The following is a 27,170-nucleotide window of genomic DNA, read 5'->3' on the forward strand; positions in this document are numbered from 1 at the left end:
TTGTCTCCTCTGCTGTGTGAGGGAGTTCTTGTTATTGGAGCAGTCCGGGGCACAGTGAGTGGGAGGATGTTACAGCGGTCAGTCAGCCTGTCGGACTGCGGAGTCCACATCCCTTTCATCGGCCAGAGCCAAGGCCTTTCGTTTTGTTCCGCATGTTTCCTGCTCCACTGTTTCTGAACAAGCTTGCGCTTGTGTGGACACTAGGGGCCCGACGGATGTATTGGTTGTCCCAGAACATCGGCTGATATGGAGGGTTTATTAGTATCAGTGAAACCGTGACAATTCTCAGTAAGGTTTTGTCAGTGTTATTGATTATGTTGATGATTTAAAGATGTCAGTTTGTGAGTTCCAATCTGTTTTTATTTTTTTATTTTTTTATTTTTTAGGGGGGGGGAGCGAGTAGCTCCTCCCTTCTCGGTTCTCCTTATATGGAAAATGAGCTGGATTACTCGCTGATAGTTGATGACAGGTCAGGGGCATTCTGACCCTTGGTTATAAAGCCTAGAATACCAGCGGTGCTTAAATCAGACTAATTATCCGATACCCGATAATTGTATATATATATATACAACTATACCCAAATCCGATAATTGTATATATATATACTGTTGCACCAATACTGATACCGTATCGGCACCAAAACCGGCACTTACACACAGTATCGGTATCGGCATTAGAGCGCACCGACACCATGAAGCGTACTGCCCTACGTTTTATACATAGAAAATTTTTTGTTTGCTGAAACCAAACATTTCAACAACCAGTAAAAGCCAGTCATTAATAGTTCTTGCCATTAAACAGACGTTTACAGCACTGTTTCTTTCTATGTGGTGTTTTTGTGGTTCTGAAAGCAAAAGTTGAGTTTCAGCAGCTTGTTTAAAGGAAACACACTGATGTTAAGTAGCTTTCTACACAGAGATGTGAACCTGAATGTGAAATGCTGCAGAAGCACTTTTTATTTAACTGAAATATGAATTTACACACCAGTTAAAAACTGTTTACTTAACAATATTATGCTTCTCTACTTGCAGGTGTTTCTGCATTGTGGCAAATGTTATTTTTTCAGACTTCTCAAATGTGCAGTTCCTCAAGCAGTAAATGAAAAAGCTTTCAAGCTTATTAGATCTTATAATAATACTTGAACATCTGGTTTAGGATAGGAAAAAGTGGTATCAGTCCATTCCTTTTAATTTTAATTTAAGCAAACCATTAAAAAAGTAAAAAATTATAGAATGTCAAAGAGCAAAAATATAGGTTAATAAATAAAGGTGAAAACATAAAACAAGAAACTACAGTTAAGCAATAACTAAAAATAATAACTAGGAAAAATAAAATAAAAATGGTTAAAAAGAAAGTTAGATTAATTAAAAACAGACCAAAATCAAATAAGAAAGTTAACTAAGATCCAATAAAACTGTTGCAGGCTGTGTGGAGGTGGTTTGAGACTGAAAGTTTAAAATGATTGAGCTCTCAGAAACTTCTCAAAAGCTGCCTTAAAGTATAAAGTTTAGTTTTTAACAATGTAACAGGAATGTTTCATATATAGGGTTTTTTGTAGTTATTTACACTTACTGGTTCATTTTGCTGTCCTCTCAGTGTCCTCTCAGTGTCCTCTCAGTGTCTTTCCAGAACAATGTGCGGTTAGCTAGCTGACGGAACTTTAGCCAGGTTAGTTTGTAGCTTAGCTCCCGCCTAGCACCTGCTTATGTCCCTGGGTTAGACCTTCTTTTGCAGTTCAGTTTTGCGGATGTGGACAGTGGAGAAGAGATGATAAAAGTCGTTTGATTTAGCTTCTCAGAAAAGTAGACTGAACACATCAACACCACCATATTCTCCTAAAGTGGACATCAGGGTTTTACTACACAGCAGCTTTGACTAGAGCTTGCGGTGGGTATTCACTAGTGGGCTGGGCTTATTAAAATATTTGGGGGTGTAAATATAATGAATCAAGAATGTAACTATTTTGGGGGTTTTGGAATTGGCTCGTTTCCAGTCTGTTTTGGTTCTGCTGGCTTTTCTTTCAATGAAGAAACAACAGCTTTTGAGGTTCACAGTTAGACACTTCCATGTACTGAACTCTCGTTATTCAACTATGTCAAGACAAAAGCGCAGTTTTCCCATTCTAGGGCATGTTACAAATAAAATGCTGTTTCTACTCCATTATTCTCCAACAAGCAGTGTTTGAAACAGGCCTGCCTGCTGGGAGAAGCTGTTGATGCTCTGAATGAAGGAAAACAGCTCCTCTCCTGCTCTTCATGAGGGACGTGGCCTTGCCTCTAGTGTCTCCCTTGCTTCTGGGCCCTGAGAGGATTTCTCCAGGCCGAAGGAGGGTCCACGGGTCCATACACTGAACTCAGCTGTAGTCTATCAGCCAATCCCCTTTGGAAAAAGCACTGGCACGGGCTATGAGAAAAGCGAGAACTACTTTTCTGCCTAGACACAACCCAGCCTCAGCAAAAAGCGCTCATTTGGGATGCCGTTACATAAAGGTTTACCGTTAAGGCACACTTGCAATGTCTAGCATGTGCTAAAAGATGGGAGTGTAGCTTAGGAGAGTTGGTGTTGATCCCAGGATGTAGGATTATGATTTATGACGATCTGTTTGGGATCTAATTAAGGCTGCATGGCTCCTCTTGGCGTAGTTTGCTAGGATTTAATGTCCTCCCATCGGTATTGATGAAGCAGATTCAAAGGCTAGACACAATTCAAGTATTAAAACAGCTTTAGAACAATTGAGAACAGTCGTTTAGATGGGAAAGATCCTTCCAAAGAGACCTCATTCATTCTCAGTTAACCAGCCAAAATCATTAGGCCCAGCGCTTGCAGGAAAGGCATTCTAGTCATATTGTGATTGGACATGAATGCTGCTTTGCTTGAAGGCTTTGGGGAGTTCATGGACAGGAAGTCTGTAATGCTGCTTTGTTGAAAGTTGACATGGCCACCCCCAGAAAACCACACTGGCCCGCAGCCACTGTGCCGACTAGTGAACAACTCAGGTTTTTTGCTTTTCTAGACACAAATCCCAGCCGGGGACACTGTGAATACCACTAGAACAGGGGAATATCGGGACTGTACAGAATGCATAGTGCATAAATGTGTCATGCATTTTCAGCACAGTATAGGCTTGAGAACGATGACTCAACGGCTGTAATTTGAGTCAGTGAGGTGAAAATTTGCCTCAGAGAAGATTCCTGATTATGTGGAAAACTGGATAAGATCTCGACTGGAGCTGGCTGTTCTTTTAATTGAAACCTGGCCTAGGGTCCCAGCAGTGGGAATAAGGAAATCTTTTCAGGTTAACGTCCAGGGTCTAACTAGTCCCAAACCAGAGCATTGAGGCTTGTGCTATTTGATGCAAAAGTGAAACGAGAGACTTTTGTACAGTATGAGAATTATGTAACAGAACTGTAATGTAATCCTGAGTGACATCACACACAAAAAGTCAAAAGCGAAGTCGGAGAGGTTGGAAACTGCCAAAGATTGCAGCCCCCTCCCCACCACTACATGCTTCTGGGCCTCCTTTGGAGTCTTGACATTTATGGTCATGTATGTCACGATTTCCCGTCTTTCGTGACTAATAATCCATTTAAATGCTTCCTGGCAGCGTGGACCTGTATCACTGTTCTGAGGACAGCGTGAACGGATGAAGAAACAGAGGAAATAGCCTATTCGCTCTAGCAGATTGCCTGCTAATTCCATTGTGCTTACTTCTAACCAGCAATCTGATCCCTTTCAGGGTTTTTTTAGATAATACATGTAGCGGCTTGAAGCTCAACTTTAGTTGCTTCATAGGACAAAAGAAACGTCATAATAGGAGTTTGATTTGAACTGCTCGACAGCTGTGTTTATGTCTTACAAATGCTATTCTGTTGTTCTCGGGCTGGTGTTCTCATTCCTATTAAATCCTCTGGGAACACATTTTGATGATTTTTGTTGTATAATGCAAAAATTGGAAGCTATGTGAAGCACTCAGCAAAGTTAAAACAGAAAACGCAAAGCAGAAATATGATAAAACACTCTTAATATTCTAATAAACGTGTGTCACCTTATCACTAGCCAACCAAATGGGTTTATGTTACCATGGTCTTTACTTCACTTTGATTTCACAGATCTTTAGGGTTTACTCAGGTTCTGATATCTGTAACCAAGTTCTGATGAGAGGAGGATGGGTCGGGTCCCCCTTGTTGTAAAAAGTTCTATACCAATATATTTGATTTGATTTGGTATAGATACAAGTTCGAGTCATGACAGGGAGTCTTCGCTTCGTTGGCCGGCTACACTGTGTCGGTAGGGTGGGGTACAGGGACGCGTCAGGCAGCGAATCTCCCCAACTATGGTGGTGCATCGAGACCTCCCATCTGACCCGGCACCCTGCCGCTAAATCCTACGGGGAAGTGGAAACCCTCATTTGCGTATCGAGCTTTAGCTCACCAGGTTTAGCTTTAGCTTTAGCTCTCTAGGTTGCTCAGACTCAAAGAGAGGGCAGAGCCATGTTAGCCTTGTGATTGGTCAGCCGTATGTTGATGTAAACCTCTATGCTGATGTGGACCCACCATAGGACCGCCCATTCCACATTAAGCGGAGAACAATACTGGTGAAATACAGCAGACTTTGGAAAGATCTTCTTAAGACATACTTTGTACGTTTACATTGGGGGCCCTGAGGAGCCAGATTGACTTCAGTAGAACGAAAACTCAGGGGCTTCAACAATGATGTCTTGACCTGCTGCTCTGGAGCTCGTCTGCTTCTTGTCATTTTGTAACACTTGGGTTTTAAGAGGACAAGATATGTTCGCGGAGGTTCAGTCTCTTTCCTGCTAAATGTGGTTTCTTAAGAATTTGGCCCAGTTGCGTTTCAACAGTTGAGAGCCATCTTCGCCAAGGCAGGAACACACTTTGGGTCTTGGCCAGTGAAAGCATCCGTGAAAGAGAAGAGGGAGATATACAGAGCCAGACAGAGAGAAAGAGAGAAAGAGAGAGAGAGGGAGAGATACAGAGCCAGAGAGAGAGAGAGAGAGAGAGAGAGAGAGAGAGAGAGGCAGGAGGAATGGCTATTCTTTTTCAGAATGTGCAAAGAGAGTGTGAGGGCTTAGCTCAAACAGAGAGACTCTCCAAAGTGACAATCCAAAGAGGCTTATCCTCTCTCCACATGGTGCCTGTCAGTGGTGGATTGTATTGTCAGAGGCTCTCCCCACCATCCGCCGAAACAGAGCGTTCAGCTTACGCAAACATTCTGTCAGAAGGGGCCCGCTAACACAGGTAGACACAGGCAAAGAAATGGAGGAATTCTTGAAGTTTTACTCAGCCTCCCGTCTCCAGCAGTGGAAGAAATCAAATTCCTCATTTTTCTCAACATGTGACCCAAGATAGATACCCTCCACTACCCCAACGCTGGTCGTTTTCCAACATTCCGGCAAGGAGATCGATGGCTTGGGGATGCGTCTGAAATTCCTCCAAACTGAGCATGAGCAGAGAGCTTGTACACTTCCCATTATCCATGAGATAAATGATCGTTTCGATTGTCCAACCTTACAACAGATTGTCTTGACTTCTCCCATCTCCTGCCTTGCCAAGATGCTCCAGGAGCCAAAGAAGCATTTTTTTTAACTGTAAGGTAGCAGCTTTTGATGCATCCAGGTGCCAACGCTAAGCACTCAGCCTCATCTGTCTTTCTCTGTCTCTATCTCTCTCGCACTCTCTCTCTGTCTCTCTCGTAAAATGAGGCATAACTTTCTTCAGTGTCTTTTTTTTCATTTCTTTTCTTTCTTATGTCTCTTTTCTATGGACAAAAGTATTGGGACACCTGCTCATTGATTTTCTTTTGGGAAATCAGGTGTATTAAAACTGCTTTTGTTGGAGTAACTGTCTCTACTGTCCAGAGAGAAAGGCTTTCTACTATATGTTGTAAAGCATTGTTGTGAAGATTTGATTGCATTCAGCGACAAGAGAGTTGGTAAAGTCCAGATGTTGGATGATCACCACCCCACCACATCTCCAATTTCCCAACTCCCAATCCAAGTACTGGACGGAGCTCCACCATCCATCATTCCAGACAACACAGTTCTTCCACTGCTCCACAGCTCAATGCTGGGGGGCTTTATACCCCTCTAGCCCATGCCTGGCATTAGGCAGCCAATAGGTGCATGATGTTTATCTGCTCCAGAGAGTCCTATTCTATTGGCAGTACTTCTCTACAGGGACTAGCTGTTAGTGTTTATGTGCATTTGCACATCTGTGTCAGCAATGGGTGCTTTACTGCCCTGCCTTTACCTAGATGGCAGCTGTGGTAACTGTGGTTCTAAAGTAACTAACCAGGTCCATTAATAAATTAAATTCCAGTACATGAATTGTATGTGGTTCTGAGCTCCAGATTGGAAGACCTCTGCAGTAGAGCATTTCCCAGAGCTTCTTTACCCAGCAAAGGTGGAGCCCAGTCGAAATGTTTGATGTAGTGAAGTGAACGGTCCAAGGTAAATAAAGGGAACGAGTCCAGAAGGAAGGGTGGATTTGTGTGCAGAGCTGGCGGGGAGCAGTGGCCTGTGGTAGAAATTCAACGCTCCTCCAGACTGATAAGCAGCAGGGCTTACATTCCAGAGGAGCAGAGGAGCAACATGTCCCCCCAGGGACCTACCTCCTCATAGCTCCGTAACAGCTGAAACACAGTCCCCAGAGGCTGTGCCTCAGTTACGATCTCACCCAAATGATCCAGGGCTGCTCCTTCTGGGGTGCTTTGCTTTTTACGCCTGTCATGTATTTCGTCTCTATTCCGTACAGGTGGTTGGCGGCAGCGTGCGTCGTATCGTATTGTTGTTTTCCAACAAGACCAAGTCGGTTGTGCAACCGCTGGCTCGGCAGCTGCCGCACTTGTGTCAATATGCTTGTCGTATTGAACTTTGTTTGGATTCCCCTCTGGAGGATGTGGCGGCATTGCTGGCCACTGGAGCGGAGTGTGCTGAGTCGATAGCGGCCTGGTTTTAACACACTCTGTAATTAAAGGAAATCCATCCCTGAGCATGTGTGTGAATGCCTGCGCATGTGATAAGAAGTAGTCTGGGAGTCTTAAGCTCCGACAAAGACGTTCCTCTCTGGCCCTCCGCCTCTCTCTCGTGACTGAGGCCATTGTAAATAATGGACCATTGTTGCCGCGCTAACTTCCAGGCAGCACGAGGCCAGGGGAACACACTCCACCCCGGAAAACAGCCAGACAAATTCACCCAGCCAAGCCGGCCTATAGCGAGCAGGGCTGATCACAGGCCAATATAGTGTGTGAGAAACAGAAAAGAGAAAGCAACCCAGACGCGGTGTCAGGCCGAGGTCACGGGGAGTCGCAGTTAATTACCAGACTTAATCAGAGGTTGATTTATCCAGAGGCTTTTTAGCCACTTTTTGTTTAATTAGTTTGGCTGAGATGAAAACAAGATTGACATTTTAATGTTGAGAAAAGGGATGTAATTAATGGATATTGAACTTTTCATTTTGTGCGTTTTGCCTTGTGCGACCTCTGTCTGAGCCGTTTGCTGTATCAGCAATCGACACAGCTCAAACTTTAATGTTCATCCCAACTAAAGGTACCAGTTGTCTGGCTCATGTCTGTAATTAGCCACCGTTGTGAATCTGTTATTGTACACAGGCTTTTGTAATCCCTTTGAAGCAGTCACGGGACATCACAGTGCTTCCTGGACGGGGCCGGGCAGGATGCTAATGCAAGCAGACTTCTACATTTTGCTATATTTGGACCCCCGTTATGTAACGTGCTGCATTTTCCAAATAAAGTGTTGCCTTAAATAAGAGAGCAAGTTCTGATGGCAATCTCGCTGCCATAGGGGTTCACTTCAAACTCGCTTTGCAGTTCTGCCCTCTTGGGACTGTGCACAAACTAATTATCTCCATTTCTTTCGGTAGGAAGATGCAGCCTCTGTTTCCTGGACTAGGACTTTTTAACCGCCAGTTGTATGGTCTGCATCGTATCCATGCCTCAAGGACAGATAATTAGTTCTAGGTATTTGTATCAGCAATACTACTTAATACTGCTGTCAGTGCTGTACCTTAGTGTATGCTTTACTTTAGTTTAATCACTTTGATGGTTAAACAGACTTTGATTAGCCTAGGATATCAGTACAGTACTGTCCAGAGATTTTAGGCACCTACTCACGTTATTATAAACCATGTCTCTCAGCAATAAGAGTTTTTTTTTTTTACTGTAGAAGCTTCAGATCCCATTAGAGCAGATGCAGGTGAACATAAATCCAGTAAAAAAGGAACAAGAGCTTCTCATTCTGAAGAAAGTAGTGAGATCTTGTCAGTGAGCTAGTCTGAAGAACAGAGCTCGGTTCCTCCAGGTTTCTCCTGGACGCCCCCCAGTCCAGCCAGCACAGCGTGGAGGATGTGTTCAACTCCAGCAGCATCAGCAGCAGCTCACCTGATTTACCATCATTAAGCCCTGATTTACCACCAAACCAGGTGTTGATCTGAGGAGAACTCTAAATAATACTAGACTCCATGAGAGAGGAGAACTTTGGAGATGTTCTAATGAGGAACACAGTGATGGAGAACCACCACCACTTTCTGTAGGAGTGTTATTATTAGTGTTTATTCTAATATCAGTGTTTTACTGACTAACTAAACACCTACTGCCCAGATAAGCAGCTTTTAACCCTAGTTTTCACAGTTGCCTAAACTATATATACTATATATATTGCCTTCTACTATACAGTACTGAGTACAGTATGTGCACCTTGTTAATGGCCATGAAGAGAAAACCCATGGTTCTACCATTACATAATTAATTACATTTTCACCTGGTGTTGCCCCTTTGAATGTGAGAAACCTCATTTATGGTAATCTATCATTATGCATAACTGTAACATGCCATCCACTTGCAATTTAGCTTTGAATGGAAGTAAAAATATAATGTAAAATAAGATCTTATTCCAAGTAATTTAGAGCAATTTTATTGGTCCATTTATTCAGAATGATTTATCCATTGTGCAGAAGCAGCTACATTATTCAAACCATGGAGAAAACTAAAAACAGACAAAAATGGAGATACATGTTTTTCATTGGACAGCAGCGATGCAGTGTTGTTGATACTGGAGAACAGCTAATCACCTCCACACATGAGAATACAGGTTACTATGAGAACCAGGAGCTCAACCCCCCCCCCCTGCACGTAGGAAAGTGAAAGCTAATTGGGATCTGTGCTTGGCTAACGCTAGCCCAGTGATTATCCTCTCTTCCCTCCGTCGCCCGTGCCTCCTCAATAACAAATTGGGCTACCTCAGCTGAACTAAACTGGAGCTAAACACACATCAGAATGGAAAATAACAGCTTATTATTTTACCGGTAAGATTAGAGAAGACCAAACCCTACATTTATGGCATTTAGCTGGTGCTCTTATCCAGAGCGACTTACAAGGTTACTCGTATTACAGAGGTGAGTCAGTGTAGTGTTAGGAGTCTTGCCCAAGGACTCTTATTGGTGTAGCGCAGCATAGTCACCCAGACCGGGAATCAAACCCCAGTCTCCAATGCAGTGTAGTAGCTCACTGGCAGGTAGTTATCTAATATGTGGGTAAAGTGAGCTTTTACTGGTGCCACAAACCAACCAATAAAAGCAGATTTCATTAACTTTGATTCAGAGGCAAAATAACAGGGTTATAAATAAGTTTGAAAGAATGCATCTGAGCATTTTACACCCCAACACAAGACGCATATTTATTATTTCTATGTCAAACAGCAACTCAAAATACTCAGTAAACGCATTGCTATTATTCTATTAGCCAAGTTTTATCCGGGCCTCACGCTCTGCGCCAGCATTTTCTCCCGTTCTCTAGACGAGCACTGGAAGTGACGGGGCAGAATGGCATGTGACTATGAGAGGTGTCACCAGAGCTTTCAGCCTTGCTTCACTCCCAGCTCTGTCGGGTGTCATTTACTATCTGCAGACAGCCTCTGTCATGAGCCATAAATCCACACTCGTTTTGGAGCGCTCCTCCACTCTCCTATCTGTCTGTCTGCTCATATCTAGGTCATTATAGTAGGACTTAGCCTAACTACTCCTGAGCCTTCGCTGAAACTCGATATGGTCCTGACAATCACTCATATAGACCTGACATTCTCTGACTAAAGATTATGGGCTCGGGCAATCTGTCAAGGTTATTTCTCTCTGCTAGCGTCTGCAGCTGAGCTGAATTCTAACCAGGGGGTTGAGATTTTTAACACACACAAACACACACACACACACACACACACACACACTAGTTACTTAGCAAAGCAGCTCAGATTAGACCTGCAAAGACTGTCTTTGTTGGTGTCTCTTTGGGCGATATGGCACTATATTGTCAGTATTGTGATAAATGACATTATTATTTTAATAATAGTAATAATAATAGTATTTTAATACAATGTTTTGAATATGGCCAAGGTATCATTTTCATTTTCAAGAAACTGAACAGCATCTATGATTACACATAACAGATTCAAGCCAGTTATAGAGCCAGGTCTACCAGCTTGGTCATATTGGTCAACTATTTTGGTCATACTTTTTATACTGTTCAGTCACCTTGATCATGCTGGTCAGCCCGCTTAGTCATGCTTATCATGCTGGTCAACCCTGTTGGTCATGCTGGATCAGCCAGCTTGGTTATGCTTGTGCTACTGGTCTTCCAGATTGACCAAGGTGTTAGACCAGTAGGACAAGCATGGCCAGTCTGGTCAACCAGCTTAGTCATACTTGTCATAATGGTTGACCAGTTTGACCAAGGTGGTAGACCAGTAGGACAAGCATGGCCAATCTGGTCAACCAGTATGACAAGTATGACTAAGCTGATTGGCCATGCTTGTCCTACTGGTCTACCAAGCTGGTTGACCAGATTGGCCATGCTTGTCCTACTGGTCTACCACCTTGGTCGAACTGGTCAACCAGCTTAGTCATACTTGTCATACTGGTAAATCACACTGATCATGCTGGATGACCAGCTTGGCCATGCTTGTCATACTGGTCAACCCACTTGGTCATGCTTTTAATACTAGTCTACCAGCTTGGTCATATTGGTCAATGATTTTGGTCATGCTGGTCGACCAGCTTGGTCCTACTTTTTATACTGGTCAATCACCTTGATCATGCGGGTTGATCAGCTTGGTCATGCTGATCAACCAGCTTAGTCATGTTTCTCATACTGGTCAACAATGTTGGTCATGCTGGTCAGCCAGCTTGGTTATGCTTGCCATACTGTCCAACCCCCTTGGTCATTCTGGTCAACCCTCTTTGGTCATACTGGTCAACCAACTTGGTCATGCTTTTCGTACTGGTCTACCAGCTTGGTCATATTGGTCAACGATTTTAGTCATGCTGGTCGACCAGCTTGGTCATGCTTTTCATACTGGTCAATCACCTTGATCATGCGGGTTGATCAGCTTGGTCATGTTTCTCATACTGGTCTACATGTTGGTCATGCTGGTCAGCCAGCTTGGTTATGCTTGTCATACTGTCCTACCCCCTTGATCATGCTGGTCAACCAGCTTGGTCATACTTTTCATACTGGTAAATCACACTGATCAGCTTGGTCATGCTTGTCATACTGGTCTTCCAGCTTGGTCATACTGATGAACCAGCTTGTACATGCTGGCTGACTAGACTCAATATGTGCAATATGTGCAATATGACTCCCCTCCCGGTACCATTCAACCAGTGTGTGTGTGTGTGTATGTGTGTGACTGTGTTTGTGTTTGTGTTTCTTTTCACAAGACAATGTGTACAAAATTGAAGATCACTGTTCACAGTGTTTCAGAGAGGATTACTCAGGAGTGATTCTGGGACTCAGGGAGGCTTTAAAGTGAACCTCCTCATGATTCCCGTCTCAGGCTTCGTCGGTGCACAGAGCCCCCACTCTGGCTTTCCTTTCATGTCCACGAGAAAGTGGCTGGGATAAAGCGAGAGGATTAGCAAGTGATATTAAGTTATAAGCCCTTGTGAAATAGATGGCAAGTGAGTTGTTTTTTCAAGCCCCGACCCTGGGGAGGAGGGTCGGCCGAGTGGAAGAGGAAAATCTGAGTTTTACCAGCAGCCGTGTCCTTGGATGGTTTGATGTTGTCGAGAAACATCATCTATCCTCGTTGTTTTCCCTCTCTGCCCTTTTAGGTTCTAGCCATCAGCCATTTGTTTCCAGGCCTGTCTACGGTACATGCCCCTCAGGGGCCTCCGTCAGGCAGGAGGATAAGATAGAGATGCGGACTCTGGAAAGGGGGAAAGAAGCGAGAGTCAGAAGTAGGATGGGACACCTTCAGTGCTGCTCTAAGGCAATGAGGCAGTCTGAGTCAGAACACACACACTCCTCAAACCTGTTTGTAAATGAGGCGACAACATAGCTGGGAGAGCAGAGAGGCTGCGGTCAGAGTGTAATTGGTCCTGAACTTTGCTGACCAACAGTAGATGCTGACACGTCACTGACATTCCATGAATGTGAGTTATCAGGCTGTCTGGTGTGGATGTCTCCTGCAGCACAATCTGGTCAGTGTATGACATAATACAGCCCAGTCATGCATCCAGCTAACAGAGTGGGATGGAGTCAGTGAAATAACCAGGGTTATTCTGCTTGGTTTGCATGGTTTGTCTTTGTACAGTTTGCTGCTGCTTGAGAGTCAGGAGTCAAGTTTAATCTCCAGATTTCTACCTTCCACAGGAGACGGTAAAAATCTTCTTAACTTTCAATGGAAGTCAATGTAAAAATATTTTATTCCAATTCTATTGGTCCATTCATCATGATATTCTCGCACAATGTCAGAACAAAAAAAACCTGCCACATTTATGGCATATTATATGGACAAAAGTACTGGGACACCTGTCCATTCAGGTGGTTACTGTCTCTCTAAATAGGTTTCAACTAGTTCGGAATCGAATTGTTTCCTATGAAAGAAAGTCTGAGTATATTAGTCCAACTCTCTTCAGATCACTCTGGGTTTCTATTAGGTTCCACATGGACTTGCTAAAAACAATTAAAGCCCTTAATGGCCCAGCTCCGGTACATCTAACTGATGCAGGCTTCCTGCAAACTCATAGGATCACTCAAAAGATCCTTATCTAGAATTGAATTCTGGATGATATTATATTATAAATGCAAGCTCCATCTGGACAACAGTATTTGGGCACCTGTTTATTCATTGTTTTTTTTTCCAAAATCAAGGGTATTAAAAAGAGTTTATCCAGCTTTTGTTGGAGTAATTGTCTCTACTGTCCAGGGAAGAAGGCTTTCTGCTAGATTTAGGATGTTGGGATTTGGTTGCATTCAGTGACAAGAGCATTAGTGAGGTCAGGTTGTTGGATGATCACCTCCCCACCACATCCCCAACTCCCCAACTCATCCCAAAAGAATTGGATGGAGCACCATCCTTCATTTCAGAGAACACAGTTTTTCCACTGTTCCACAGCTCATGCTGTGGGGCTTTGTACCCCTATAGCCCACGGCTGTAAGTCCAATTTGTTCATCTGCTCCAGAGGGTCCTATTCTATTGGCAGTACTTTTCTACAGGGGCTAGACAAGCAGCAGTGACGGCAGTGGGTACAACTTAGCTGAATGCATTTATTAGAAGGAGTGTCCACAGATAATTATTAGGACAAATAGTGTATTGGGGGAAAAACTATAGAACAGAAACAGGTCATGTAAGGCCCATGCCGATATCCAAATGTTAAAATGAAGCAAGACAGGGCATTACAGTACACAACAGGCCCTTTGGAGAAACGCCAGGAAGGTGGAGCACAAAGGTCTTCCAAAGAGCCTCTCAGTATGTATGAAGCTACGATGTTTGACACCCTGGATGACTGTTAGCTGAGGCAGAGGGTGCTGGCTGTGGCCTCATGGGGAGCTGGGTCCAGATGGGGCCTTCGTGACTGATCTATCACAGAAGCACACAGGCAGACGAACGGACATACCAACAGAAGGACAGGCACATCTGTGGGCCCAGAGTACAGCTAGACCATCTGACCTGCACCTGTCTGACCTGCAGCCTCCCAGAGGATTACATTTAGGCTTTCCTTCCGTACCGGTTTACGCTTCACCAATAGAGGAGGAGAAAGTCCTCTGGGAGAACAGCTGAAGAAGTGTGGGAATCTGCCAGGCAGGCAGAGTATCTACATGGTCATGTGACAGACTCCAGCACTTAACATTATCCATGACTGCACTGTGTACGTCAAAAACCTGGACCAGACTGCATATCGGAGACCAAAGGGGATGTTTTGCGTCTTTTTGAATAATTAAAAAATGTGTATACACATCGATCAGCCATAACATTATTACCCTCTGCCTAATATTGAGTTGGTCCCCCTTGTGCCACCACACCAGATCTGACCATTCAAAGCGTGGACTCCACAAGACCTGTGAAGGTGTCCAGTGGTACCTGGCACCAAGAAGTTAACAGCAAGTCCTGTAAATAGTGAGCCTTAGGTGCCCATGACCCTGTCGCCGGTTCAATGGTTGTCCTTTTTGGAGAATTTTTGGTAGGTACTGACCACTGCATTTTAGAAAAACCCCACACGGCCAGCCAAAGTTTGAGGTGTTCTGATCCATATCCACACACAGATTTGATTTCAATACTGGATCAAATGGGTGCTGAACTTAAAACTCTTCTGATCTTCATTACATATCATTCATTACATTTTCATCCATGTTGTTTTAGTAACAAAGGTGGAATGATGTGGTTATTAAAGAATGTAAAAACATGGCTTAGGTGTTAAATTTGATAATAAATGCACAAATAGGCCTCAATTCTTTATATTCATAAATCAAAAAAATATTTAAAATATTTATTACAATTTTAGTTATCTAGTTTCTTTAGTTTTTATTGATGTATCCACACCATAGTGCATTATGTAATAAAACATATCTATAAATGTATATGAATTAGTTTACATTTAGTTTTTAGTTATTAGCCATTATTATTATTATTATTAGCCACATTTAGTAATTAGCCATATTTAGAAAAGGCTGTTAATGGAGTAATAACTTTCTGTTTCAGCTTTGCAGTGCAGTTATGATGTAAAATAACATAGGTTACATTTCTGTTTAATTACACAGCAATAATAAATAAATAAACACTCTGTATTTGCTGCACACCCAGTCAGATATAATATTTTAGTCATAATTGTATTGCTTCTCATAATGACATTGAACTTCACATTTTGTGTATATATAGTGGTAGCTACTGGTAGCTAGAATTGCTTCCAATATTTAACTTGGCGTATTCTTGCGTAGTTTCTGACTCTATATGGCAATTTATCCATGCAGAAACAGACAGAAGTAGGTAATATATATTAAAAACTGCTGCATCAACCTGCTTGAAATCTGCAAGACTAAAGAGTCGTACAGTGTCCAGGTGTGAAAGGTGCCTCGAACCACGTTACAGACCAATGGACCAAAATTTGGTCCGACCAAAAGAGGTTGTCTCTGCCCAGATCATATTGAACCATGTTTGAGTTCGTTTGCGGTGCGAAAACACTTTTTTGGATGGTTCGAACCATCAGATTTTCAGGTGCTCAGAGTTCACGTGACTAGCATAACACAACTCATGTGATTGTTTACATATTTCAGGTTCTGTGTAAATCCTTGTTATGTTTATAAAACTCCCTGAGACCCTTCCTTTTTCCTTCTGCTGATCAGCTATTGGACAGAAACACAATATAAGGCTTTCCACAAAGATAAAAGGGCCAGATCTACAGTTACAGCAAGATCAACACGGTTAGACGGGCCTGCAGCGCTGGGAAGTTGTGGAGAAGGTGCCACAGCTCCATGTGGGGGATTAATAGGACTTCTCCTCTCATGTCCAAGCCAAACAATTAATTTCTCTCCAAGGAGCTGGAAATCAAGTTGTGTTTGTTTTGCGTGAGGATTATTTACATTTTACTCTGAAGAGAAGCAGACGTCGTCGCTGCGAAAAGGCACCCAGGCTCCTCTCTCGACTAAACCACAAAAGAAGGGTTTCAGCGGGCTGGCTGTTTCCATGTTTTTTATGATGGGCTTGATATTTTGAAAAGACTGTTAAATCATTTGAAGCCGCGTCCAGCAGAGCTATTATTTGTCTTGAAGGATTGTTAGAGTCTATACAGTTCCCTTTCAAGTGTAGGGATTGGTCTCCTAATGGTATTCTGATGTTTCCTATCCCTTAGGTTTCAATTGAAGTTGCTTAATGAGATGAAATTGCTGTGTCCAAATAATTGTGGACACCCCTTCTGATAAATTAATTCAGCTACTCCTTTAAGTTGCACCCATTGCTGACACAAATGTGCAAATGCACACACACACAGGTTGTATAGTCCCTGTAGAGAAGTATTGTCAGTTTATTAGGACTCTCTGGAGCAGATAAGATCAACCTATTGGCATCATGCTTCCAAATGCCAGGCGTGGGCTAGAGGGGTATGAAGCCCCCTATCAGCATTGAGCTGTGGAGCAGTGGAGGAACTGTTTTCTCAGGAATGCTGGTTGGTGCTTCATCCAATAATTTTGAGATGAGTTGAGGAGTTGGGGATGGGGTGGCGTGGAGATCATCTAAGACGGTGACTTCACTAAGACTTTTGTCACTGAATGCAATCAAATTTCCTCAACAATGCCCCTCCAAAATCGGGTAGAAAGCCTTCTACCCTAAACAGTAGAGACAGTTACTCCAACAAAAGCAGGATAAACTCTTATGAATAAATGAGCAGATGTCTGTTCAAGAAAACAACCAGTATCTCCAAATTAGTAGCTGTTCAGTATATATTTATAGTTTATTTGCTTCAATACAAAAAAGAGTTTATTCCAGGTCTATTTGGAGAATTTCTATTGGTCCGTTCATGATGAAATGTTTACCCAATGTAAAGGACAACGACTCTCGCCAAATGGTTATAATGAATCTTTCAGATATACTGAATACATGAGCACAGCAAAGCGCAAAACGACAGTGCCAATCCCAAAACCCACTTCAAAAACAGTGCAGTGGTCAAAAACACAGGGAGTGAAAAGGCTTTGTGAGAATAGATTTTTCAATGCTACTGAAGGTTTGCTGGGTATGTGTAGGTCAGTCCCTGATTTTTGGGGTATATAAAGAGAGAGAAGGCTGTGATCAATAGGCCGGCTAGTTTAAGTGCCAGAGTTCAGGAGGTTGACAGGGGGGTGTAAGAGTGGTGCAGAAAAAGGAAAGTGTACTTCAGTTTCAGTCAATTATTTGGACCCATTTTCCACATTTTAAAAACACCAGTGGAGATGTCAAAGTGATAAAATAACACATTTTAAATTGTGCAGAGACCAAAGTAATACACAAAAACCTTATAAACTGTATAACTATACTATATAACTTTAATCTATGATATATAATATAAGATAATATGAATCTATAATCTGTTTTTGCAATGAAATGTTTATTAACAAACAATTTGTCACATGCTGAAGAAGAGCAAAGTGTATATATATAAGCTCCTAGCCATGCAGTCTGAGTGAATGGGAGGTTCTAAAGAGCTCACTGAACTCCAGCGTGGTTCTGTATGTAATAGGAGACACCGCTGCACCAACAACAACAAGAAGCCAGCTGGTGAAATTTCCCTCCTCCTAGATCTTCCACCATCAGCTGTGAGTGGTATTATTATTGAACAGTGGGAGCGTTTAGGAGGAACCACATAGAGCAGCTTAGTGTCCACCAAGTGTCAGACCACGTAAAGTTACAGAGTAGGGTCAGGGCCGAGTGCTGAGCTCAGAGCACAGTGCAGAAAAGTCTCAAACACTCTGTTGACTCAGTAACTGCAGGAGGACCAACTCTATATTAATGCCTATGGGTTTAGAATGGGGTGTCATAAAAGCTCCTGTAGGTGGAATGTGTTGGTGTCCCAATACTTTTGTCCATATTGTGAATTCCATATTCCAGGATTATGAACTATGATCTGTAGCTTGTAGCTAATAATCTGAAAGTCATAATTAAGCTTTAGCCTTAGGCATTTTAGTCTACAATTAGTACAATTCTGAAAACAGACCTTTGGGTGTGTCCGAATCCTTTTGGCAGGATCTGCATGTATTGTCCGTACTGTAATATTCCTGCATCTCAAATGTGTTCCGAGTCATTTTCTGAGAAACAGCTGGCTGAGATTGAGTAAATGAGGGTTTACCATTGTTCCAGTAATGATGTCGCCCTGTTCGGTTTTATTGTTGGAGAGCTGCTTATGTTTTCTTTCAGGACTCCTTCCCCCCGTTCCCCCTCCCACCCCAGCCTCTGCGATTAGGGCCTGTATCTGAGCGGAGGGGGTCATGGGGGAGTACTTCTAATTGGATCGTGTTTCAGCGGACCCTCCATGTGCTGTTTATTTGGAGGAGTTCAGAACGAGCTCCAGCGATACGGATCACTGCAGGGGAAGGAGGGGTTACAGCTTCCTCCTCCTCTTTTATAATCAAGCCCCCTTCTCGGCCGCTGTGGTTCATCCTTTTCCCCCTCCGCTCAGGAATACCCATGGGCATGGCTTGTGTACTCTACAGTAACTCTGCTGACTGTGGACCATTACTCTGCAGCCATGTTCTTTCCCACACTCGCAGTGGGGCTGTCAGACCCAAGCTGGTCCGGTGGGATGGGGAGGCAGTGGACTGTTTCGTATACTGCACTCTCTCTCACCCGAAGCGGAGAAGGGGGTAGGGAGGGACAGAATTGTATCAAGGCACTGGAGCTCAGCCCTCCTGACAGGGCTTTTCACTGTCGCCAACACTTTACATCATGTCTGCTGAGGATTAGGGCTGTGAGGATTTAAAAAAAGGTTAGATATAATTCATGTACAGTTTAATTGGAGATCAGATTGTGCATGAAGCAGAAACAGAGGAGGGGGGTTTTATTCATAATGTGGTCTGAAATTATTAGATTTCTGTTTTTCCCTTTATTTCAAGGGTCATATATCTCTACGTTTGTTGTAAATATACCTACTCACCCCAGTCATCGGTGCTACATCAGTCTACTGTGAGATTTTACATGATGAAAGACTAGGAAAAGAGTGATTCTCAAGTTTTGATGTCAGTGTTGCAAAATCCGCCCTATTTGGCAGGAAAACGCCCAATCTGGCAACAATGGTCGCGTAAACAGTCTGAATGTCGGTCTTCCCCAGTAAAGGACCAACAGGTTTATATGTGAGAGTACAGCCAACTAACAGAGCGGCCCACCAGGAATTCTGCCGCCCATCCCTGCTGACCCTAAAGCTACACTCTGTGATCAGTGATGAAGGGAAAACAGCAGAAAGTCAAACACGGAGTCGAAGCTGAACGCTTGTCTGATTGGTTTTAAAGTTTCATTCAGTATTCCGCACCCCTGCTGTGGAGCAGGAGCAGATTTGGGATTGGCTGTGGTCAGTGTGCTGCAGGGCATTGACCTCAGGCTTCGATGACAGCCCTGGATTCTTATTATTGCAAGAAAAGAAGGAATGTTTTTTTATTCTTTGGTGTTTTAAGGAGAGATTGATAAAAACCACAGGCACTGCTATCAGATATCTGCTCAACTTCCTGCCCGAGTTGCACTCAGTCCTAATGATGTGTCTCGGTGTGTGTGTGTGAGTGTGTGTGATGTTGGGGTGTGGGCCTGCAGCCTGTGACAGAGGGGCGGCGCTGTCCCGCTAATCCTCTGTTTTCTCACACAGCTGTTTCCTGTTGGGAATATGGGCCAGGCCAGGGGCCTATGTGCAACACACACACACACACACACACACATGCGCACACACTCACACTACAGGACACAACTGGCTCGGACAGACAATGTGCAGTGAAATATCAAGGTCACAGTGTCTGCCACCCAAACCAAAAATCACACGTCAGGAAATACGAGTCAACACGAACTCTGCTCTGCTTCTTAAGCTTCTGTATTCGCTCAGTTCTGGGTTCTCCGATCTGTTATGACAAATGCTGAAGTGCCTTTTCTGGAAAGCCAGAGGGGACCTCAAAGTTGGGCAACGAAAAACAATTATCAGCAGTAAGCACTTACAAGGACAGCAGGCGTAATTGATTCTTGGAAGGGGCCGGTGTTGACACAGTGTTCTGACCGCTATCTCCTCTTAGCTTGGACGTCACATCGGCCTGCTTTTCTAATATACCGGACTCCTTGCTGACCTTTGACTACAGCTCAACAAATACTGTATATCAGGAGGCAGTGATATCCACTGATGCCGACGGCCTAGTTGATGCTACCAGCAAAAATACTGATGATTACTTTTCTTGATTTTTGACAGCGCCAGAACTAGGGATGCACCGATACTACTTTTTCCTTTCCAATACCAGGTTTTCACCGAGCACCGATACTTTTTCATATCTTATCCCAAATAAGATCTAATAAGCTTGAAAGAACAATTTACTCAGCATTTACTGGTTGAGGAATTGCACATTTGCAAAGTTTTACAGCTGTGAAAAAATAAACATGGCCACAATGCAGAAACACGTGCAAGTAAGGAAGCATAATCTTGCTAGGCTCGACCAAACAGTTTTTAACTAGTGTTTAAATTTCACATTTCAGAGCAGTGAAAAAACGGCAGTTTAGAAATAGGAAGTTCTTCAGCAGCAATTTCACATTCAGGTACTCGTCTCTATGTAAAAAGGTACTAAACTTCAGTGTGTTTTCTTTAATCAAGCTGCTGTAACCTAAACTTTTGATGTCAGAACCAAAAAAACAGCACATGGAAACATGGTTGTTTAAACGTTTGGTCTGCAACAGAGATGTTCAATGTATTTGGTATCGGTGCTCACTGTTCCCAATACTGTGTATAAGTTCCAATATCGGCGTTGAACACTAGCTAGTACCCAAACTTGCTGTCTCCTGATGATAGGTCTAACACTAATCTCAGATATTTCGAATAGTAGGATTGTTGTGGTTGGATTTTAAGGTAAAAAATGGACAAATCCTCAAAAGTAATAATTACCTAACCCCAGCTCCCCATGTGAAACTAATCCCGTATGAGTTTAAGATGAGTCGCAACTGAGAACTGACTATTATACTTGTCCCTAAAGCTTACCTAAGCTAAGATGGTGTATATATATTAAAAAATGAAAAAGATTATACTGGCTGATATTAGTATTGGTTATATGGTTATATGGATTTTTGGATATCATATCATTTGGATACTATATGGATATCATTCTGGTCTTACCTTCGACCTGGTTCCTGTATATAAACTATAATAATGAACATCAGACACAGTAATGCCCCCAGCTAGAACACGCTTCACTCACAAGGTCGTAGTGGTATGTGCTTTGTACGGATTGTTAGTTTTATTTGAGCTTATGGAGAGGGGTTGTTGTGGCCAAACAACTTCTGTAATGTAGGAAGAATGCGATGGTCCGCAGTGACCATTTAGAAATGTGATTCTGAAGGAGAGTCTGAGAGACCTGTTTCACATTTGGCTTTTCTCATTGCTTATATCTCCTGTGTAACCGCATCAGTGGAGCGTGTTTGCTGTTCTCCACTTCAGATGTTATATATATGTATATATATATATATATATATGATCGTTTCTAGCCCTATCCATTTGAGTTTCTGCTGACGGCCAGTGTATTGTAGGACTGTTCAGGGCATATGCTTCATTCTCAGACAAAGATAGGAACATCCTGTTAGTTCCAGACTTTCCATTCCCGAATTAGACCAGCTCTGGAGCGCCTGATTTCGTTCCCTCTCTGTTTTGCGGACTTTTGCAAATAGATGATATTTTGAGCTTGGTTGTGTGTTTCAGCTGGTTGCTGTGTATGCTGGCTTCCCTGCGTCAACCACTGTTGTCTGGAGGCAGATGGTGTTTCTTTGGATGCGGCCTAACCGCATTAAGAAAATGGACGTGGGATTTCTATGATTGACTGAAATGATGACAGAGGACTGACCTCCTCTGACCTTCAAGCTGTTGATTGTGCTCTGTTCTGCTGCTCAATTGAAAACGAATTGTGTGACAAATCTATTTCTGTGTTTATTCTTTTCACAGAGTGAATCAGTGAAGTACTTCCTGGACAACTTGGATCGAATTGGGCAACTGGTGAGTCATGATGCCTCAGCACTTCTGGATTGTCCAAGTTGCTTCATGATCTCCAGTAAAAATGGATGATGATGGATGTTCTTCAGTGCATTCCAAAAACACATTTATCTAAGATTAGACAGTCTGTTCTGAATATAGTGATCAGTCGAGCTACCATGACACATTTTGTTCTGCACTATATGGACAAAAGTATTGGGACACCTGCTAATACATTCATGCTTCGTCCGAAATCAAGGGTATAAAAAGAGTTTATACTGCTGTTGTTGGAGTAACTGTCTCTACTGTCCAGGGAGGAAGGCTTTCTACTAGATTTTGGAGGAGCATTGCTGTGAGGATTTGATCGCATTCAGTGGCAAGAGCATTAGTGAGGTCAGGATGTTGGATGATCACCTCCCCACATCACCCCAAACGTATTGGATGGCACACCAACCATCATTTCAGAGAACACAATCCTTCCACTGCTCCACAGCTCAATTCTGGGGGGCTGTATACCCCTCTAGCCCACGCCTGGCATTAGGCAGCATGGTGGCAGTAGATCGATGTTTATCCAATGCTCCATAGAGTCCTATTCTATAGGCAGTACTTCTTTACAGGGACTAGACTAGACTAAGCTGGTCCTAGTGTTAAGGATGGCAGTAACAGTGTGGAGATCCTGAGCATGACGCAGCAGATCCTTGCCCTCTGATGGTGTGCTGTGAAATAGGATTAGTAACTCTGACGCAGGGGTTGCCAAGTGCTTGGGTAAGAAAACACATAGCCCCAGTCTCAGAAGAGCGCTTAAAAGCCAGAGTGCTGGATGTGTTTTGTGTGAGCTGTCTTGGAAACCAAGACTGAGGCCAAAAAAAAGTCATGTGAGAGGCTGTTTTAATAGCAGTGACACAGGGACTGTCCCTATTTGCTGTTGTATTGCAGTGACACAGACTTGCTGGCTAGCCCTCTGGCCCACAGGAGACCAATCCAGGGCTAGTTGAAGGCTAGTTTCTTTTTTTTGTAAAGTTTTTGTTGGAGTAACTGTCTCTACTGTTCAGGGAAGAAGCCTTTCTAGATTTTGGAGGAGAATTGCTGTAAGGATTTGATCGCATTCAGCAACAAGAGCGTTAGTCAGGATGTTGGATGATCACCACCCACCTCAACACCAAAAGTATTAGATGAAGCACCATCCATCCTTCAAGAGAACACAGTTCTTCCACTGCTCCACAGCTCAATGCTGGGCGGACTTTATACCCTTTAGCCCATGCCTGTCTTAAGACATGGTGCCAAGGTTCATGATGTTTATCTTCTCCAGAGAGTCCTATTCTAATGTCAGTACTTTTCTACCCAGACTAGACAAGCTGTGTGTGTTTGTGCATTAGCACATCTCTGTCAGCAATGCTTGGAACTTAATGTAGCAGAATGCAGTCATTGCAAGGGGTGTCCACAAACATTTGGACATGTAGTACAAGTATATATAAATCACTTAACCTGGTTTGAGGGAAGTGTGTAGTGAATCGGCTGATCGGCTACAGATTTGGGCTAAAGGGACAACTGTATCTCTATTGCAAATCTGCTCTTAAGTAAGTAAAAGGTCTCCTTGAAGGTCCAACTTAGAAGCTTTTCATGGAAGTCAATGTAAAAAGCTTTTATTCCAAGTCGTTTTGGAGCATTTCTATTGGTCATGACAACAATGTCCAGATTCACACTGTCAAATAGTGCTTTTTGTACAACAGTGACGATATTCATCCCATCCCCATAATCCTAAGTTACCATCTTTTATTTTGTAACCTCCTGTCAGATCCATCTCCTGTGATGCCAATGTAAATGTTTTCATATAATGCTGTGTGTAGCATTACATTTGCTCCTGTATGCTGTGTAGTGGTCTATACTCTTACTACTATAAATAGTTTTTCACTTAATATATTACATGGGGTGGGTGACATGGTAGAAATATTATATCATGATATTTAAAGACATTTTAATGATACACAATCTTTATTCTAATATTTTACCCGCAGACCAAATGTACCAGTATCTGCAGCTTTTAAAAACTACTATCCAAACACTTTCCCATACCTGGCGGCTGGGCAATACGTTAGAAATATTTTATATTATTATTTTACAATATAATATATATAATAATATAATATTTATCGCAATATTTTGTCATACAACATTTACCAGTATCTGCAGATTAATAACTGCTATTCAAGTACTCTCACATACTGAGCACAGTGATTTTTATCAATTTGTTTCTACTTCATCCAATCAAACATGACTAATTACTCTCTGTAATGAAATGTGCAGTTGGTCAGTGTTTAAATACTGTCAATATCCATGATATACTCATAAAAGCATACTGTGTAGCATAACAAAATTTATCACAATATGGTAAAACATCATCATATTGCCCACCTAAATAGCAAAGTGATTATGATTCACAATTTGCTGCTTTTAATCCAATTAAACAGGACTAATTATAGTCTTGGTAATAAAACATTTAGTCGGTCAGTGTTTTTTAAAGCAGAATTTTGCCAGAATTTAAAAAAATCTTGCTCCTGTGCTCCCCTTACAGTTGGGAAGTGCAATTTATGCTTTGAGCCACCTCTAATGAGCATGCTTTACACATGCATTTCTGGACAAGCTGAGAGATACAAAACCATCACTAAAAGGTAAAGAAGCATGTGGACTGATAGGATAGAAGTAAATTACAGGATCTGACACTAATATGACTAGGGTTACGCAGCAATACGGCATTCTTGCAGGGTTTTTCACCAAAGCTACATAATGCAATTAGCAGGGAGGCCGAGCCTATATTGACCCTACTATAGGTCAGTTGAAGCTGCTATTTTAAGGTTAAAATGCTACATAATGCTGCTTTAAGCACTGCAGATCCTCAGTTTGCTCAGAAAAAGCATGTTGTGTATCATAATAACAGAATGTACCACAACATGATAAAATATTAATCATATTGCCCACTTCTATATGTTATCCTAAGGTAGTATCTACTGTACAGTAAAGGATGTTTCTTTCTAAAGTCTTGTTGTCCTTTTTTTCCTCACTAGAATTATGTGCCGAGTCGCCAGGACATCCTTCTAGCCAGGAAGGCCACCAAAGGCATCGTGGAGCACGACTTCATCATCAAAAAGATCCCCTTCAAGATGGTGGACGTAGGCGGTCAACGCTCGCAGCGGCAGAAATGGTTCCAGTGTTTCGACGGCATCACCTCCATCCTCTTCATGGTCTCGTCCAGCGAGTACGACCAAGTGCTGATGGAAGACCGCCGCACCAATCGCCTGGTGGAGTCCATGAACATCTTTGAGACCATCGTCAACAACAAGCTCTTCTCCAACGTCTCCATCATCCTCTTCCTCAACAAGATGGACCTGCTGGTGGAGAAGGTGGCCAAGGTGAGCATCAGCAAGCACTTCTCCGACTTCCGCGGAGACCCGCACCGGCTGGAGGACGTGCAGGCCTACCTTGTGCAGTGCTTCAACCGCAAGCGCCGCAACCGCCACAAGCCCCTGTTCCACCACTTCACCACAGCCATCGACACGGAGAACATTCGCTTCGTCTTCCATGCCGTCAAGGACACCATCCTGCAGGAGAACCTCAAAGACATCATGCTTCAGTGACTGGGAATGCACTGCGCCAGTCTGGTCATGACGGGACTATGCCACTGTTATTGTGCCACTGTGGGAGGAGATGCCTTCTGGACATCGTCCGAGGCCAGTTTCAGCTGGCTGGATGAACACGCAGTAAACAGCGATAATACTGGTTGTATACCTAGTATTAGTGTTTTATGTAAGGTGGGCTCAACCATGTGGTCTGACTGTTGAGCCATTGTAATGATTTGTACCACTATGTAAAGGATGAGGGGGAGAGTACAGAGAACCGAGACCGACATCATCAGCTTCATAAAGCCGAAGTATCGTGAATATGGACGTATTCCATATAAATAACACTGCGATTTTGTGTGTGTGTGTGTGTGTGTGTGTGTGTGTATGTGTGTCTGGAGAAAGACAGAAGCCAACATGAAGTACACTATTTGGACAAAAATATTGGGACACCTGTTCATTCGTTGTTTCCTCCGAAATCAAGGGTATTAATTTTGAAGCATTGCTGTGGATTGATTGCATTCAGCGACAAAAGTGTTAGTCATCATCCCACCTCATCCCCAACTCCACAACTCATCCCAAAAGTGTTGTATGGAGCACCACTAGCAATCATTCCAGAGAACACAGTTCTTCTACTGCTCCACAGCTCAATGCTGGGGGGTTTTATACCCCTCTAGCCCACACCTGGCATTAGACAGCATGGTGCCAATAGGTTTATGTTTATCTGCTCCAGAGAGTCCTATTCTATTGGCCATACATCTCTACAGGGACTAGACAAGCTACTGTAAATCAAAGTAATGGGTGCAGCTCAGAATCGCAAAATGCATTTACACAGCTCTTAGTCATGATGTTGCAGTGAATCACTGATGTCCTGACTGTTCCTAATCACTCTCATCGGTCTCACCCGTTTTCCTCTGAAATACTGTACAGAAGGCCTTATTAATTAAAAACAATGGGGACCTTAGTGAAGCCGAGAGCATCTGACAGTGTCCTACGTCAGTGAGCAAAAATGGCTCGACCCAAAAACCAAAAAAAGCCTTCCTTGGCAAAGTTTGAACATCTCGTTGCGCGTGTAACCGCTTCCTTTGACTTCATCTGTCTTTCTTCAGCAAAGCACCAAGAGAAAGGCTTCGTAGCTCCTCTTCTGCACTAATGATTTCGGTTGGCCCCCATAGACATTGTACACTATAATTCTCCATATTATTATTTCATTATCATATCAGTTTTATGAGGTTCTTTCCGGAGCATTATCTCTGAATTGAAGTATGAAGTTACACAAAATGTGTAGAATTAATTAAACAGGGTTTTTTGTACATAGATTTATACGACTTCTCCTTTTATGGACATTTGAAATATGTTCCAGCTCTTCTTCCTTTAAAAAACCGTCTCTTATTGGGTCACATCAAGCTACAGGTGTTTTTCATCGATTTATCATGTCAGATCACTGGTTTCATTTCCATTCAAACAACACTAAAAGTTCATTACTAGGCATTGAAGGTGGCTTGCAATGTCGTTTCTGCACTGCACGTGTACTTTATGTTTTGAGATTATGAGGATGATGTAGACGTCCCTATTGAACTGCATTGACTCC

General features: G+C 42.8%; 1 protein-coding gene across 1 annotated transcript in view; it reads left to right on the forward strand.

The window, feature by feature from the left end:
• The window catches only part of gna12a (guanine nucleotide binding protein (G protein) alpha 12a), a 52,962-nt gene extending 26,010 nt beyond the window's left edge, over nucleotides 1-26,952 (forward strand). Inside the window, exons 5-6 of the mRNA XM_072676368.1 lie at nucleotides 21,939-21,989; nucleotides 25,028-26,952. Of these exons, the coding sequence (XP_072532469.1) occupies nucleotides 21,939-21,989; nucleotides 25,028-25,597 (621 nt within the window). The 3' untranslated portion in view covers nucleotides 25,598-26,952. The remainder of the gene's footprint in view (nucleotides 1-21,938; nucleotides 21,990-25,027) is intronic.
• Nucleotides 26,953-27,170: the final 218 nt, after the last annotated feature.

Source organism: Salminus brasiliensis, chromosome 3 (genome assembly GCF_030463535.1).
Source record: "Salminus brasiliensis chromosome 3, fSalBra1.hap2, whole genome shotgun sequence".
In the NCBI taxonomy this organism is placed as follows: Eukaryota; Metazoa; Chordata; class Actinopteri; order Characiformes; family Bryconidae; genus Salminus; species Salminus brasiliensis.